Source organism: Podarcis vaucheri, assembly GCF_965113315.1.
Source record: "Podarcis vaucheri genome assembly, chromosome: 16".
NCBI classification, from domain to species: Eukaryota; Metazoa; Chordata; class Lepidosauria; order Squamata; family Lacertidae; genus Podarcis; species Podarcis vaucheri.
In genome coordinates this window covers 39,133,639-39,151,681 of record NC_138754.1, presented here as the reverse complement: position 1 = coordinate 39,151,681, position 18,043 = coordinate 39,133,639, and the positions used below count along the sequence as shown (strand labels likewise).

The 18,043-nt window shown below is 46.8% G+C and overlaps 1 protein-coding gene across 5 annotated transcripts in view; it reads left to right on the top strand.

Moving 5' to 3' along the window:
- Window positions 1–18,043, top strand: part of LOC309521550 (calcium release-activated calcium channel protein 1) — a 41,634-nt gene that overhangs the window by 13,237 nt on the left and 10,354 nt on the right. For 2 of the 5 annotated variants that reach the window (XM_082204190.1, XM_082204189.1), the window contains one exon: window positions 7,137–7,868. The exons of 2 other annotated variants lie outside the window; for them this stretch is intronic. In XM_082204190.1, the coding sequence (XP_082060316.1) occupies window positions 7,143–7,712 (570 nt within the window). In that variant the 5' untranslated portion in view covers window positions 7,137–7,142 and the 3' untranslated portion in view covers window positions 7,713–7,868. Of the gene's footprint in view, window positions 1–5,961; window positions 5,986–7,136; window positions 7,869–18,043 lie in introns of those variants that run through there. One more of the 5 variants, XM_082204191.1, reaches the window with a different exon arrangement.

The following is an 18,043-nucleotide window of genomic DNA, read 5'->3' as shown; positions in this document are numbered from 1 at the left end:
ATGGTGCTGCTACCCAAAGCACCCTGTTCCTGATAAGATATTCCTGGTCCAAGGGATTTTGCTGCTTGGGACAGAGAACAGCCAAGGTGTGTATTGCCCAAGACCAGGTTCATGCGGGAGGAAGTTGAGCTTTAGACACCCAGGACCCCCAAGCACTGGAGGGCTTTGGTGGTTAATTGACTTTGATGGCCATTGACTTGCTCCCGAGTCCTGCAGCAGGGAGCCAAGGGACAAGTGGGACCCAGAATGTAACTTTGGTTTCTGATTAACTTCCTTGTCACTTGGCTGGGTTCTTCTTTTCCAAGTAAATGCCTCTCCCTTGAAGCTGCTTTCAAGAAGTTTCAGTTGGTGAATTGCCTGCCTTCTGACTGATGAGTTGCTTAGTTAGTCTGTTTAGATTTAAATGTCCACAGCAAAATCTCAGTCTTGTTCCCCCTGGAGGTTTTTTTTTTTTTTTTTTGTTCACTTTGCTTCTGAGATGTGGAAGGAAGTGTGAGGGATTTTTGTGTTTCAGAAACCAAAGCAGCCGCTCGTTCTTGGAAAGAGAAGCTGTCTTCAATTGATTTTTCATCCCCTGAAGCAGCAGCATTGAAAGATCCCTGGGGGGGGGGTCAGGGGGACCCATCGATTAAACCAGCTAAAAGCTTTATTTGTCTTCTGATTGAAATCATTAGCAGCTTCCAACTCTGCTCTCCATTCAAGGGAGATGTGGGCAGACTTGATAAAGTAGCAGTCTATGTCTGTTTTCTTTGCCCTGATCCTTCAGCTTTTTGCGTCCTAGATGCACCCAGACATGCACTGGGGACCTTATTTCTGTTTTTATTAACCATATGTTTGTATAGCTGTATTGCTGCTGTTGTGATTTGCCTTAGATCAGGTCACAGCCCAGTAGAGCAGACAGCAGGAGCTGGCTCTCTCCACGTGCCACGGGCCAACTTTTACAGGTGAGCAGGGCCACCCTCCTGTCAGTCACCTGACTTCACGTGTTGCCAGGTGACCTGTTTTGAGACTTGCACAGCACTGCGTATGGAGCTAGGTAAGCCCCAACAAAGCTAATCTTTGAGTGTTGAATGATGCCCCGTTCAGGTCCCTTTGATCCACGACATATAGGACATTGGGACGCAGGTGGCACTGTGGGTTAAACCACTGAGCCTAGGACTTGCCGATCAGAAGGTCGGTGGTTCGAATCCCTGATGGGGTGAGCTTCCGTGGCTCGGTCCCTGCTCCTGCCAACCTAGCAGTTCGAAAGCACGTCAAAGTGCAAGTAGATAAATAGGAACCGCTCCGGCGGGAAGGTGAACAGCGTTTCCGTGCGCTGCTCTGTTTTGCCAGAAGTGGCTTAGTCCTGCTGGCCACATGACCCGGAAGCTGTACGCCGGCTCCCTCGGCCAGTAAAGCGAGATGAGCGCCGCAACCCCAGAGTCGGTCACGATTGGACCTAATGGTCAGGGGTCCCTTTACCTTTACCTAGCTTGGCCAAAATGGCCCTGTGAGCCAAAAGGGGACAACTGAGGGAGGCTTAATCTGGCCTGCAGACTGGATGTTCTACGCCGCACCCTGCAGTAGAAGATCCTTTCCCACCAGTCAAAGACCATTGGCTTAAACCAGCCTGGTAACCTCATTCTGTGGAGTACAGAGTTATCCAGCCTCTGGGACTGAGGCCCACTTGGGTTCTTCCAAATCACCAAAGAGCTTGTTGGTTTTTCTCAGCAGAAACAACGGAAGCATCTGCCTGCGTCAGTTTTGGGAGGTTTCAGTTTCCTGTGCTTTTTACTCTGCGCAGCCAATTATTGTCTGTGGTTGGAAATGGTTTCTGCCTGCTTCCCTAGGGCGCCCTTGTGATAGGCGCGTCACATCCCAAAGCCCTCTCCAAGCAAAGTGACGCTGGCTTTTGTCCAAGGCACCAGCAAACGTTTCTGCCCAAAAGCGTCCTTAAGAAGTGTTTTCTACTTTCTCAGCTGGCGCTGCCGGTTGGGAGGCCCCGTTATGCCAACTGGAGGGTTTCATTGTATAATACTTGTTGTTCCACATGGAAGTGAGCGCGAGTCGTTGGCAAGGAGTCCTGTTCCTGTAAGAGGGAGAAATGGTTGCTGTTTAGCCAATTGAAGGCTGACCTTGTTTTGTTTTTAAAAAGGATGTGGGCTATGATGCAGCCTCCCGCCCCCCCGCCCCCCAATATCCTACATTCTTCCTTCCTCCAATAAAATATAGAACATTTTAAAGGAACCGAATGTGATTCATTGAAGCATAGAATTCTAGAGCAGGAAGGTGACGCAGAGGTCATATAATTCAACCCCCTAAATCATTGATCGCCAAAAAGGCAGACAGCCTCCTTTTGGGCATTTTAACCATTTTAACATCTTTTATTACGTTAATGGTTTCAATATTAACTACCTGTCCTCAGTTTATCTGGTGGCGATTGGGCTTTGGGGCTCTAAAGGTCAGGCTTCTTTAGCTCTGTAGTGCTTGGACTCCGCTGTGTTTTATTAAAAGCTGTATTTGCTGTTTTATGTTTTGATCAGTGTTTTGTCTATGTCACCTGGTAGTTTCAGCACATGGCAACTAATAAATTTTAGTCCCCTATATATTTTGGAAAGCGATTTGTTTCTCCGCTCGCTATGCGTTTGGACAACTCCTGAGGTTTTCCATGATAAACCATGATGGGAGGTGCAACTTCAGTTTCAAGCTCCAGATCAGAGGTTGTTTAAAAAATATTCTTTTTTTTCTCCATATAACAAGTAATCATAGAATCATAGAATCATAGAGTTGGAAGAGACCAAGGGCCATCGAGTCCAACCCCCTGCCAAGCAGGAAACACCATCAGAGCACTCCTGACATATGGTTGTCAAGCCTCTGCTTAAAGACCTCCAAAGAAGGAGACTCCACCACACTCCTTGGCAGCAAATTCCACTGTCGAACAGCTCTTACTGTCAGGAAGTTCTTCCTAATGTTTAGGTGGAATCTTCTTTCTTGTAGTTTGGATCCATTGTCCGCTTCTCTGGAGCAGCAGAAAACAACCTTTCTCCCTCCTCTGTGTGACATCCTTTTATATATTTGAACATGGCTATCATATCACCCCTTAACCTCCTCTTCTCCAGGCTAAACATGCCCAGCTCCCTTAGCCGTTCCTCATAAGGCATCGTTTCCAGGCCTTTGACCATTTTGGTTGCCCTCCTCTGGACACGTTCCAGTTTGTCAGTGTCCTTCTTGAACTGTGGTGCCCAGAACTGGACACAGTACTCCAGGTGAGGTCTGACCAGAGCAGAATACAGTGGCACTATTACTTCCCTTGATCTAGATGCTATACTCCTATTGATGCAGCCCAGAATTGCATTGGCTTTTTTAGCTGCCGCGTCACACTGTTGGCTCATGTCAAGTTTGTGGTCAACCAAGACTCCTAGATCCTTTTCACATGTACTGCTCTCAAGCCAGGTGTCCCCCATCTTGTATTTGTGCCTCTCATTTTTTTGGCCCAAGTGCAATACTTTACATTTCTCCCTGTTAAAATTCATCTTGTTTGTTTTTGCCCAGTAATATTTGTTACTCAAAAATTATATTCCCATTCAACAAAACTAGTGACTTCCTGCTCACCCAACGTCAATATTTATTACCCAAATTACCGTATTTTTTGCACCATAACACTCACTTTTTTCCTCCTAAAAAGTAAGGGGAAATGTCTGTGTGTGTTATGGAGGGAATGCCTACGAGTGGCATGCCTACGGATTTTCCTCCTCTAAAAACTACGTGCGTGTTATGGTCGGGTGCGTGTTATAGAGCAAAAAATACGGTACATACAGTTGCCTTTTAAGGTTCCGTCTTATCTAATTTCATCCTTTTTAACACGTTTCTTAATATATTCTGTTATTTTCTTACACGCCAAGTCCTATTTCCAGTCTTGTTTAAAAGATTCTAAAGTTCCACCTCATATCATAGAATGACCCTTCACAGTCCTTACATTTCCAACACCTGTTTGATCCATTTTTGTATATTTGAGCTAGCTTCTTTGGGGTTAAATACCATCTAGATATCACCTTGCAATATTTTCTTTTAAGACCTAACATGCTGGAAATTTCATTCCTGTTTTCCAAAGCTTTTCCCAGGCAGAAATCCAAAAATATTGGAGGAAAGTTTTTGAGGAGTCATCTACAACAACTTCACAAGTTGTTATCCTGTCTGCAGAATTGGCCCTTCTGCGTCTGTTCAAAGACTGGAATAGGGAACCTAAACACCATGAGCAGATTTTGCACTTCCTTTTGGCTGCAAGGGCCACCATTGCACATTTTTGGAGCAAGTTTAAAACCAGAATCTGAAGTATTAGTATCAGCAGATTTACAGAAATCGTTTGTTTGTCTAGCCTTAGCTATTACAAAATACATAAAACAGAATAAAAACCGGAATAGAATATATGACACAGTTAAAATAATTATTCAAACCAGATATTCTGTCAGATAAGAGTTTGCTCACCTGAAGAATTTAACTTGTCATCCCCACAAGATTTCTCCTTCCAAACTGCCACTCTAGAAGCAAATCAGACCACTTTTTCAGAGGTATAGGGCGAACTGTCCCCTAATAAAAAGTTAAATCAAATATCCAATCTATCTCTTAACTGAGAGATGTAAATCTTTAAACAAGACTGCTCTTAAGTGCTCATAGATTGGACAAACCAGTAAGTAGGAGGGTAAATCTTCAGGTATATTACCCCACATGGGCAAACTCTCTCTTCATAGGGCATCTGGCAATAGCATGGAACCACAGAGCTATTTCACATTTGAGATGCTGATTACATAGTGAGGGGACTGAGGGCAAGGGGTCTGAGTGGGTAGTTTGGCATACAAAGCACATTTGGAGAAGCTTGCATACAAAATAAAGGTATTGTGCAAGCAAAGGGAACATGGCCCATTTCTGTCAATAGGGCAGTGGCATAGCGTGAGTTGCCAGCACCCGGGGCCGCGCGAAGGGGGAGGGAGGGAGGGAGGGAACCAGACAGAGTATGCATGCGCATTCAACTGTCTAATGATGTCCATGTCCCCCAGGAGATAGTAGCCACAGAGATAAGGGGGGGGGAGAGAGCTGTTCTGTTGTCTGGAGAAGTCACTTTCTGGTTTGCATGGAAAAGAGACTTTGATTCAGGATCGGGAGGGGAGGCACTTAGTTTTGAAATACGTTGAGCCTGGCTGGTGCTCTTGTGGTATTTTGCAAATGAAAACTTAATAAAGATCATTTATATGTATGTATAAAAGTTTTCGCATGATAATTCCTGAAATCAAAGAGCAGATTTTGGAAGATGTTTGGGTAAAACTGGGTGCCATTTTGAATCACCCTGAAATCTTTTGATGAAGGGTGGTATATAAATCAAACAAACAAATAGGAAGTGTAAGTTTTAAAGGCAATTTTTTTAAAAGGGCAACTGATTACTGCTTAACTCAAGAACGTAATTACGTTGGGAAACGCCTTGGATGAAAAAGGTTTCCACTTGCTGCTTGAAAGCCAGTTTGGAAGTCCAGGAGATGCCGTGCTAGAAACTTACAAAGCAAACCTTGCCCCCTCCTGTTCCACCCTCCACCAGGACCTCCCTGCCTTGCTGGATGGGCAGGAGGGGCCCTTGTGGAATGCCAAATATTCCCTCTCTGCACTGGGAGGGGCACTGCCTTTGATAAACCCAGCTTCTGTGCCAGCTCTGGAGAAAGAGACAATTCTTAGCCCTTCACTGTGGAGCTTTCAAAGCAGAAAAAGGTTGTGTTAATGGGTAATGGGAAAGTATTCCTTAAGTTTGCTTGATGTGTGGCTTCCTTTGCAGAAAGCAGCCTTTGCCAACCTGGTCCCTCCAGATGTTTTGGGACTGCAGCTGTGCTGGCTGGCGGGAGTTGTAGTCCAGGCTGGCAAATGCCGTTGGGAATGAGAGAAAGCACATGGCGTGGCAGGTAGTTGGGTGTGGTATCTTCTGAGGCGCAATGCAAGACACGTGCGAGAGCCTCTTTCAACTATGTAAATATCCTCCTTTCTGTCATTTCAACTCAAAGGGAGGGGAAGTCCCAGCACTCTTCTCTCCGGCCACTGACCAAACTGCAGCCTCTTTGGAACATGGCATGCCTCCACGCCAGGCTCTGGCACAGCCCAGGTTTCATGCTCTGGCCAGGGTGCGGCCCCTGAGGCCCCTTTTCTTGGCCCTCCGGACTCCCTGCAGGCCACACCCTCTGCTAGCTCTGCACTGGCACAGCCCAGGTTTCATGCTCTGGCCAGGGTGCGGCCCCTGAGGCCCCTTTTCTTGGCCCTCCGGACTCCCTGCAGGCCACACCCTCTGCTAGCTCTGCACTGGACCTTCCTTGAGTGCTTTTCCCAGGCTGGAGTGTGTCTTCAAGCTCTGGCAATTCCTCTTGCTTGCCCGAATAGACAGAGGCATGCGTGGAAGCTGGCCTGCTAGACAAAGGTAGGGTTGGCCCAAGACATGCTGGCGCCTGAGGCAAACCACCAAATGCCTTCCCCCCCAGGAAGAAGAGGCGAGGGAAGATGTACATCAGGAACAAGGGAGGAATAAAGATGTACACCATGAACATGGGTGGGAGGAGAGCAGCAGCGCCTCTTATTCGCAGCATGGCTGGGGCAGCGGGGTGGGGGTTGCAGAGTAGGCGGCCAACCAGTTTCCAAATTCTTTTTATTTATTTTACGAATTTAATACAATTTCCCCAAAAATTGGTCTCCCACACTCTGTTTTTGAGGCATCCAAAGTTTCCTCTTGTTGCTGCTTTATTCTCCTAGTTGTTTCTAGTACACATTCCATTATATTACAACCTTTGTTTTTGTTTTTAAAAAAACTTATTTATGCTTAATCATCAGCTATCTCCATGAAATACTGTTGTGAACAGGGATTTTGGAAATGATTCATGTTCTTCTATCCTTTCTGGATGTCTCATGACATATTATAAAGTTGTTGTGTTCCTTGTTATAAACCAAGCACTGCCAGGAGTTGCATCTTTCTGTTCCCCAACGCCTTCCTTAGCAATAAAACAATTCAGTGTGGTGCAAGCAAATTGTTATCCTGAAATCGCGCCCCAGAGAAAAAAGTTTGAGAACCCCTGGCTTAGGCCCAAGGGCTGAACTGTGACCTCTTGCTGCCTTTTCTCTCCCCTGCCTCCCAGGTGGCCATGGTGGAAGTCCAGCTGGATGCTGACCACGACTACCCACCGGGGCTCCTGATCGCCTTCAGTGCCTGCACGACGGTGCTGGTGGCCGTCCACCTCTTCGCCCTGATGGTCAGCACCTGCATCCTCCCAAACATCGAGGCCGTCAGCAACGTCCACAACCTCAACTCGGTCAAGGAGTCCCCCCACGAGCGCATGCACCGCCATATTGAGCTAGCCTGGGCTTTCTCCACCGTCATTGGGACTCTGCTTTTCCTGGCCGAGGTAGTCCTCCTCTGCTGGGTGAAGTTCCACCCGTTGAAGAAGAAGAGCCCCCTCGAAGGTGGGAAGCCCAGCAACGTTACTGAGGGCTTCTCTGCCGGCGAGGCTGCTGCCATCACCTCGACCTCTATCATGGTCCCCTTCGGGCTGATTTTCATAGTGTTTGCGGTCCACTTCTACCGGTCCTTGGTAACTCACAAGACAGACCGCCAGTTCCAGGAACTGAACGAACTGGCCGAGTTTGCGCGGCTCCAGGATCAGCTGGACCACAGAGGCGACACCCTCCCGCCTCCGGGCAGCCATTTTGCATAGATACTCAAACTATGAAAGTTTTTTTGTTGTTTTGTTTTTTAAAGCCAGCCCAAATGTTTCTCCTGTGTTCTGTTGACTCCCTTCTTCGTGAATTTGGCTGGCCTGGAAAGACAGATTAGTAGTACTGCATCCTAGCTCTCTAGTGCTTTTTAAAAATAACAGTAATGATTCAATGTGCTGTTCTTGCAGTGTTTTGAAGGACTGGCACCCGGAGGTTCAGGTGCTGGAGAGAGGAATTCGGTGGTCCAGATCCTTGTCTTTAGACACTGATTCATCATGAGGGGAAATGGACATTCTGTGCTGTCAGGTTGGGGGGTGGGCCTGTGGGGAGAAGGGAGGAAGTTAAGAGGTTTGTAAGGAAGTGCAGCATTTTACTTTGACATGTTTAGTCATTTGGGGGGGGGGGATTGTTTGTTTCTCAGATTCACGCTGCAACAACCTGAATTCAAACCTGCTTGAGAGAATCGAGGCGCAATCTTTTGTTTTTGGCGTGATCCTGGGTTTCTTAAAACCCCAGGAGACAAGTAAGAAGTGGACACAGAGCTGTGTAGGCAACAACTCCCTGGAGGACAGAAAAGCTCTTAGCCAGAAAATTCAGTTTCCAAGTACCATGACTTTTGAGAGAAAGAGAGAGAGATTTCTAGGCTGCAAGATGAGCACCCTATTTAACTCTTCAATTCACTTGAGTTGAAGCAGAATTGAATAGGAGAAACTGAGCACATTGGCTTTAAGTTAGCAGGATTTATACAGAATTTGGCGTTCTTTCCTGAAAAACATGGGTCACCTTTGAACACATTTTGGCTTTTGTTTGTTTTAAATATATCCAGCTCATTTATATTCCAGGCCAGCACATCCTAACCGTACTTACCTTTGAGTGAGCCTCTTTGAACATAATGAGCTTACTTGCACATAAGCATAGAAGATTGTAGAACAGGGGTGGAGAGAGCTGGCCCTCTGGCTGTTTACTGGGTTCCAGCTCCCATCAGCCTCAGGCAGCTCGGCCCAATGGTCAGGAAGGATGATGGGCGTGGGAGTCCAGTCACATCATCAGGAGGCCCCCAGGCTCCCACCCCTGGGTTATTGGGGAAAGTAAGAGTGATCCTGACCCCACCCCCAACCCCAGGTTAGAATGGAGAATACCATGGCAGCAAGAGCGCTGTCCCTGGGGCAGAAGTTAATTGTTCCCTTCATTAAGGAATTTGCATTTTGGAAGTGCTCCAAATTCCTTTTGAGTCTTGTTGCTTGGAGGTTTTGTTATGCTAGAACTTTTATACAGGACTCTTGTGGTGGCAGCTAGTAATGGCATCACTTGACCACCATGCCAGCTGCGCTGCAAATAGCAACCATTTTCACTGCCTTGGTTAAAATAGCCTTGGCAAACCGGTTCTGTTTCTGTAGTGTGTGCAGACCGTTAGTCCTGTTCTTCCCACCCGTAGACCCAAGGCCCTTGTTTTACTTTGGGAGAAAGTGTGTTTGGCTTACGAGCCAAAGTGTTCTTCTGCCTGTTCCTGAGGGCCAGGCTCAGCTCCCAGCATGGCTTCCCTGGGAACACTATAACCCAGAATTGAACACTGTTGTTGTGAGTCATGTTGGGGATTTGAAATGCAGTGTTTAATTTAAAGCAAAGAAATTAATGCAGGAAGCTGCCTTGTCACTGGGCAGAGTAGTTTTCAGTTTAGCCCCCTCTTCCTGGCAGCAGCTCTCCAGAGTCCCAGGGTTTCAAACAGAAGTCTGTGCCAGTCCCAGATGGCAGGGATTGATGCTCTGCCACTGAGCTAAGGTCATTGGACCTATGTACATGGTGCTTTAGAGAGCCCTTTGCCACGGGGCTTTTCACCCCAAAACAGGCACAGGGAAACAGCAAGGAGGCCTTGGTAAACAGGAAGAAAACATGAATATGTGATTGTTTCAGTTGCAAGTACTTGGTTACGGTAGGTATTGTGGGTTGTTCCCAAAGGTTTGGCTTAACCCCCTGATGACCCACAGCAACCTTCGCTAACATCTGGTGCCTTCCAGATGCTGTTGGACTGACATCTGGGGGTGGCTTCGGGTGTGGGTGAAGGCTGCCTGTACAGGACGGATCCCTTGTCAGATTCTGCCTAAAGCAATTCCTTAAAACCTTTTTTCCAAAGGGACCCGTGTTCATGTATTGGCAGCGAAGCAACAAACGGTGTTGTGGCTGCCTAAAGCAACCAACACATTTATTTTGACAGAAGCTTCCAGGAACTGCAATCGGCTTCCTCAGATGCAAACCTGGCGTTTGCTTTGGTGTGCTGTGCCCTTTGAGGGCAGGAGGGAAGGAAGACAGTGGATATGCTTTGTCCTCTGTCTCTGTCTCTCTCTCTCTCACTCTCTCTCTCCCCCCCCCCCCCAATTTACTGCTGGACTTAACAGGGTTTGCACTTTGAAGTGGAAGTTTGGTGTTAAAATTACTGCTGGACTATCTGGGACTAATTAACTGCTGTTTATTTCTGCCTGGGATGCTTGAAAGACAGTCTAGGTGGGGCTGGACCAGCTCGTCAGCGTTGCTGTCGTCCAGTTTGAAGAAATCGGGGAGTTCCACTTTTTGTTTTGGGTCTTTTTTCTTCTCTTCCAAAGTGCCTTGCATTTCCCCTCGGCCCCTGAGGGTACAGGTTGGCTCTTGCTTTGGCAGTTTACTCCCGCAGCAGGTTAACTTGCAGAAGTGAAGCACTTTTACTACTGAAGTGAAGCACTGGAGCAAAGCTGCCCTCCAGAGACTGTTGGACTACAGTCGGGGATAATGGGAACTGTAGTATCTAGAAGGCGTCAGGTTGAGGGAGGAAGTCTGCTGTAACCACAGATGTTTCTAGACCATTCACTTGGCTCCAGAAGTGAATATATATTAATTTTTTAAATATCATGGGGAAATGTTTGGATCAACAAATGGTTCCAAAATGAGAGTACCTAATTTATATATCATTTATATGCCACTGTAAAATAAAAATAGTAACGAATGAATCAGATTCTAATCTGTAATTTGGCGAAGGGAATCTGGCCTTCTAGATGCTACTTGACTACAGCTGCCCTGCCCATTGGGCATTCTGGCTGGGGCTGGCAGGAGTTGGAGTGCATCCGCGTCTGGAGGGCCACATGTACCCCTTCCCTGCAGTAAGGGCCGTGGGTGGAATCTGAAATCTACTAGCTGTTTTTTTTCTTCCTTATGCAACCTCTTCTGTGGTGTCTTGGAAAATATTTTCAGGTTCTTTAGGAACATTAATCTTTTGGAACTGATGTGCGTTTACTTTTGGCACATTGAAGTCTCTCTGTATAGAAGTGTTTATCAAGAAGGCTTTGAAATGTATTTTTGTGTTCTATTTTTATTTTATTCTTAAGGGGCAATCCTCATTGCTTCATTTTTGGAGTGTCAAAACACTGCTGGGCTCAGAGTTCTTCTCTGGGCAAATGTCTTCAGTGCTTGTGATGGGAGCCTGGAATGTGGGATGTGTTTGAATTAGAGGGTTATTTCAGGATGTGTGTGTGTGTGTGTGTGTTATCAAAGTACTGTGTTCTTTGTGTGACGGTGTTGCGTCTAGAAAAGGGGCGAGGAACCAGAAGCCCTCCAGATGCTGCTAAACTACAGCTCCCATCATTCCTGACCCTTGGCTGTGCTGACTCGCTTACATATTCTTTTTCTTTTTAAAGTCTCTAGCCCTCACCGTTAACCATATTTTTTGCACAAACAAAATTGCCCTCATCGCGATGAGAGAGATATTGGAAAATGCAAGAGTCGGATTTAGATAAAAGGTCCCCACCTGTACTAAAAAGGAGTATTACATTATGTGCATCTTCATTGAGCTAGTAAACTTCCCTATACAGGGCTGGGAAAATACCTGAAATCAGTAGGTGCCAACATCAGTTTTTTATGTACTGAAGTAGGGGAGGGGCCTTAGCTCTGTGGAAGAACACTTGCCTTGCATGCAGAAGGCTGCAGCTTCAATCCCTGACACCTCCAGGCGTTGCTGCTTAAAACCCCTGAGATCCTCTCCTGGGCAGCGTAGATCAGGGGTTCGCAGACTCTGTTCAGGTGGTTCTGCAGCTGTGGCTTTGTGACAGGAGGCGTCACATTGAATATGTATTTTTATGGCTGCTTTTATTTCTTATATACTGCATTTTCTTGTATTACAATTTGCATTCTTTGGAATCAGATCGCAATACCATTAAATGCAATATATAAGGGCAGGGAAAGAGGCAATAAAACTGCAAGTAAAACTCTTACAGCATTTAGCACAGTGCATTATGATTGCTACAACAGGCAGAAAAATCATGTCAAGATGTTCCGCAATTTTCAAGGGGGGGGGGGAACCACTGATGTAGACAATACAGAGCTAGTTGAAGTGACTCTTTCTATGTTCTTTTAGAAGCCACCTGAACTCATTCCATTTCTCTCCCTCTCCTAGTGCTCTTCCGAGATTTTTTATTTTTTGCATTCACGACAATTTACCAACGAAGGCTGTTGTAGAATGTGGCTGGTGCTTGTGGGATCCGCTCTGTGGATCTCGCACATTCCTCTCCTAGGCTGGGTTTTGCAGAGAAAGCAAAAAGGGAGGAGATGAGCCCAGGAGGAGAAACCTTCCCCAGCAGAGCAACTGAGGGACGCTGCAGGTCTCGTCCTACTCCCCAGACTCCCGTTACCCAAAAAGAGAAGCAGGTGCCCATCTTTTTTGCCAAGCTTGCTGGTTGCCTGGCCCATCCCTTTTAGCAGCAATGAGAAATTGCAGCAGCGACCAGGAAATGGACCCCTCTTCCTTCCTCCAGTCTGTGCGGGTTTTTTTTAATCCTAGCTCTATATCATCTGTGTAGCTGGGGGTTGAAGGAGTTTGGACAGTGTTATATATGCATTCTTTAGCTTCCTAAAGAGCTTCGGAGGAGCCATGTTAGCCTGCAGCAAACACAACCGAAAGAGCACATTCACAGGACACACAGCCCAAACTTCCAGCAGAGGAGCTTGTACCCGCTTTGCTCTCCCCTGTCCTTTGTGCTGCCAGGGTTTGGCTGAGCATGTCGCCCACACGGAGCCTTGGGGTTCAGCCCTCTTTCTAACCATGACCTCTAGCCAAGAGCAGTAGGTCTGCAGCGAAATGGACCAGGGAGGAGGAAAGTGGCCGCTGGCTTCTCTCCGGGACGAAGAGACCTGCACGGTCTTGCTAAGCCAGCCAACAGCAGCCAGGTAGCTTGGAGATGTTTCAGACCACAGCTCTCACCAACTGCTGAGCCAACATGGCCAAGCGATGTCTTCACTGGTGCAAGTTGCGGCCCGAAAAATCTGAAGGGCAGCAAGTTGGGAAGGCTGTGCTCTGTACGACGCACTGCACCTTGCGAATCGGGTCACAGCCCTGTATCGTAAAATGTTTGACAGTTTAGTTTTGGCAGAAGCCACAAACCTGATGTTTGAAGAGACGGATGCAGAGGGAAGAAATATATAATCTTTCTTCAGAGAGAGTCGAGGCAAAACAAGGGATGGATGGGGTTGTCTGGTACACATCTGTCCTCTGAAAAAGGATACGGCAGGGGGCTGTAGCCAGCAGTGTGTCGGTCTTTTGGCTTCACTTTAAAATAGTGATTAATTCCTGCTTTCCTTCTGCACGCGACGTATGTGTACCTACCTGTGTCAGTGGCCTTTTCATACACCTGATGAATCTGTTAATTTTGAAGGTGCTGCCAGGGGCTTCTGTTGATTTCAGGAAGCCCCTTCCCCTCTTTCATGATGAATATTGGAGGGTGAGGGACAAAAAAGACTCTGATTTCAAGCTGCTGTATGAGTTCACTCCCTTTTACACTGCAAGAGACCAGTGAGCCAATAGGGCGTGTATTTTGAAGGCGTTGAGATCATCTTAATGAGCTCTGCCTTTCAGATTAAGGCTGTAACCTTTTTTAAAAAAGAAGTGCAGGGTGTTTGGAATGCAGACTTCAACACAAAATCATAGTAGTTCTGTTGCTGTTCTTCATGCCATGTAGTGATGTTTTAACAGCTTATTTGCACAACTGGGTGATGGTAAGCCTCTTTGGAGCTGAATCCCAACAGCAAAGCGAGTTGCAAAGAGCCCCAAGATAACTGGGGACTCTTGATTCTCCCCTTTGTTCACCTTGAGGTTGTTGCTGAATATATTGATAGTCAGTGGAACCTGGAATTTGCCTCAGGCGCTTGGCACCCGAAGATGCTGCGCCAAAGGGGTGATGCAAAAGTTGTTGCTTTTATACAAGGCCAGCAATACACACAGCACCTGGGAACCTAGGTGCCTGGACCTGCCTTGTTTTGAGTCAGACCTCTGGTCCATCTAGCCCAATATTGCCTGCTCTGGCTGGCAGTGGCTCTCTTTGCCAACCACCTGGCCTTTCCCATCTCCTGGTAATCTTTTAATTGGAGGCGCTGGTGATTGGACCTGTGACTTTGCCTATTCAGAGCCTGAGCTTGACAACAGCTATAATCAATATTTCTTCTACAAAAGGCTGGACCTTCCTCTACTGAGAGCCCCACATCCCTTTTGGCCCAGTGAAAGCTCACATCATGAGCCAGCTGCCCGTCAGTGATGGAGGTCCTCTGCTATTATTATTATTATTATTATTATTATTATTATTATTATTATTATATTAATTAAAGTTGTATGCTGCCCTTCATCCGAAGATCCCAGGGTGGTTCACAAGAGAAAAATACAAAGTGAGAATGCAAAATACAAAATAAAACAACAAAACAGATTGAAAAAGCCCTAGAACGTTAACCAGCCAAATGCCTTGTTGAAGAGAAATGTTTTTGTCTGGCGCCTAAAAATATGTAATGAAGACGCCAGGCAAGCCTCCCTGGGGAGAGCGTCCCACAAGCAGAACTGCTACCCTCTGTACCTCTCGACGAGGCACGTGAAAAAGGGCCTCCCTGAATCCTGGCCTAGTTCACCTGAAATTTATTTTGCACTGAGTTTCTCACACACACCAGGCACCCCCGGGGTCACCCTTACTCCCAAGGCAGGGGATCTCTACACCAGGCCAGGCAGCCAAGACATTACAGCATTCGTGGCGCAGGAGTGGTTTAAAGCCCATCTGCTGCAGCTGCAATCCTGACCCCACTTACATGGGAGCAGGCTCGAAAGATTTCACTGGGACTCAACTTCTGAGCAGATCTGGTTAGCAAACTGACATCACTAAATCCAGAATGAAGAGCACCTTGCAATCCTGTGTTGGAAGGACTGAGGCTGCAATCCTAAACACTTGCCTGAGGCCAGATGCCCCCTGAATTCAAGATGACTTGGGGTCGTGCTGTAAGCTGTCCTGAAATGTAATGCAAAATCTGGGGTGGGGGAGTCTGTGGTGTTCCAGATATTGGACTCCAAGTCCCATCAGCCCGTCAGCAAGGCCAGTAGTCAGGGGTGATGGGAGTTGTAGTCCAGCAACAGCTGGAGGCCCACAGGCTCCCCATCCCTGGTTCACAAGGTCAAAGCGGTGGCTCTGGTGGTGCTTTTTAATAAGTCCTCCTCTTGGGGTATAGGACTGGAAGGTGGACTTCTCTCCTTTCCCCAGAAGCTGTGCAAAATATGCCTGGGCAATCTGAGCCAGGAGGGGGCAGAATCTGGTCCAGGGGCCAAAGGGGGGCTTCCAGAACAGGCTGTGTGGGCTCCCCCCACAGGCCCCACTCCTCACCCATCCTGCTGTGCTTCTGCCTGGCTGGAATATGTCCTTGAATGGTGAGGAAGCACCTGTGTCTATCTGTCTGTCTGTCTGTTTGTGTGGATGGATGGATGGATGGATGGATGGGAGGGAGGGGAAGGGGGTGTCCATGAGGAAATGCACTCCTTGGATTGGAAAGGTTTCTTCACTCCTGGTCTAGACAAACACACACAGAGTTCTAGCCGTAATCAATCAATTATGATGGTAACTTATTCATAAATGTAACTCTTTTTACATGAGTGTATAGATGTGTTAGCAATGGGGGGGGGAGAGAGATTTTTCAAATGTGCAAATTTTTATGAGTTGATGGTTTTGCCAAAGATTGGGGGGGGGGGCATTCCTTTGCAAGTTCAGTGGGATTTTGTCAGCAATTTATCGCCATGTGCACAAATATTATTTGATGTATCTTGGGAAGGACAGAGTTGACAACTGTCATAATAAGTAGACTTGGCTCTGTGGTGCGTAGTACCTGGTTTGCGCGGGCTGGTTGCTTGTTTTTTAATCACTTTTCTGTTGAAGGATTTTTACCTATTCTAGTTTGAAAATAATTGCTAAGATGACTAAAAATGAAACTAGAAAATTAAAATTATTTTTCCAGTTTATCTCTGTGCATTTTGTATGCAGTCTCTTTCTTCTGGGGAGGAATATCTGTATTTTTCTTTTCTTTTTGGGACTCATAATGTCCAGTGCTTTGCAGCTCAACAAAGGAGGAAGAATTTCTGCTGCTTTGTACATCGCCATCAACTGGGCAGGGTGCTTGCAAATTAACTAAACAGGTATCAGAGGTCACCCCAGGACTGGCCCTACTGAACACCTTCATAATCCACCTACTCTCAGCAGCCAGAAGCCTCATAGCCAGACACTGGAGAGACCTGTCAGCAGTAAACATGGACCAATGGTACCAAATTGTATGGGAAACAGCCCTACTAGAAAAACTAACCAACAAACTGAAAATGACGCAGGAATAAATAGAAGAGGACGCCTTCACCCCAGTATGGCTCCCCTTTATCATACACACAGCCCAACAGGACAACAGTAGGAACCCACCAACAGCATACGAATCAATCTGGTTTACCTAACCCAACAAGCCCCTCCCCACAAATGCAAATGAACCCCACTGCAACCAACCACACCCTGGGACCCCAATCCCTCTACCAACGAAATGTAATACAGTGGTACCTCAGGTTACAGACTCCGCTAACCCAGAAATAGTACCTCGGGTTAAGAACTTTGCTTCAGGATGAGAACAGAAATTGTGCTCTGGTGGCGCGATGGCAACGGGAGGCCCCATTAGCTAAAGTGGTGCTTCAGGTTAAGAACAGTTTCAGGTTAAGAACGGACCTCCGGAACGAATTAAGTTCTTAACCCGAGGTACCACTGTAAACAAATAGAAAGAGAACCTACACAGTTGATACTAACACAACCCCCCCACACACAGACACACTATATAAAACATGGGTAGGCAAACTAAGGCCTGGGGGCCAGAACTGGCCCAATTGCCTTCTCAATCCGGCCTGCGGACGGTCCAGGAATCAGTGTGTTTTCACATGAGTAGAATGTGTGCTTTTATTTAAAATGCATCTCTGGATTATTTGTGGGGCATAGGAATTTGTTCATATATTTTTTCCCCTTCAAAATATAGTCCGGCCCCCCACAAGGTCAGAGGGACAGTGGACTGGCCCCCTGCTGAATAAGTTTGCTGACCCCTGATATAAAAGAATAAGTCTCTCCCCTCCTCTCCCCCCTCTTCTTTCCCAACCTTATACTTTACACTAATGTCTCACAACAGATGTAACTGATTTGTAAGAAAGACTGTACAATCTGAAAAAAAGAGACAAGGCATGTACTTTTGTAAACCAAGAAAATATTTAATAAAAATAAATTAAACATATAATTTTTTAAAAAATAACCCTGTGTGGGGTTGCTTTAAACTGGGATCAAAACCCAAGGCAGAACAGTCTGATTCAGACATCATGGAAGGCCAGGGATCATTCTAAATTTCGTTCCTGGTTTTTCAGGATCACAAACCAGTTTGCCAGTTTTGACAAGCATATGACTTGCCTCAAACCAGGTGTGGCAGGGTTGGGGTCCAGGAGGGGAGGGGAGAAAGAAGCCCACCATTCCCTTGAAAGCTCATTCTTGTAACGCTAGATAATGGCTTGTTGTTTCTGTATGAACCAAGCTAGTGTTAGTTTACATCAACCAAAAGGGGAGGAAAGTATGGCAGGTCTCTGCCCTGAGATTACAGTCTAAATAAGGAGTTATATTTGCAGACCCTCCAAGTGTCCCTATTTTCCAGGGACAGTCCTGGATTTATAGAAGCCACCCCAGTTTCTGATTTGATCCTGGAATGTCCCACTTTTCCTTAAAGGTAAAGGTACGGGCCAGTCGTGTCTGACTCTAGGGTTGTGCGCCCATCTCACTTAAGAGGCCGGGGGCCAGCGCTGTCCAGAGACACTTCCGGGTCATGTGGCCAGCGTGATGAAGCTCCTCTGGCAAACCGGCACCAGCGCAGCACACGGAAACGCCGTTTACCTTCCTGCTATAAAGCGGTACCTATTTATCTACTTGCACTTAAGAGTGCTTTCGAACTGCTAGGTGGGCAGGAGCTGGGACCGAAAGACGGGAGCTCAACCCGCCGCGGGGATTCGAAC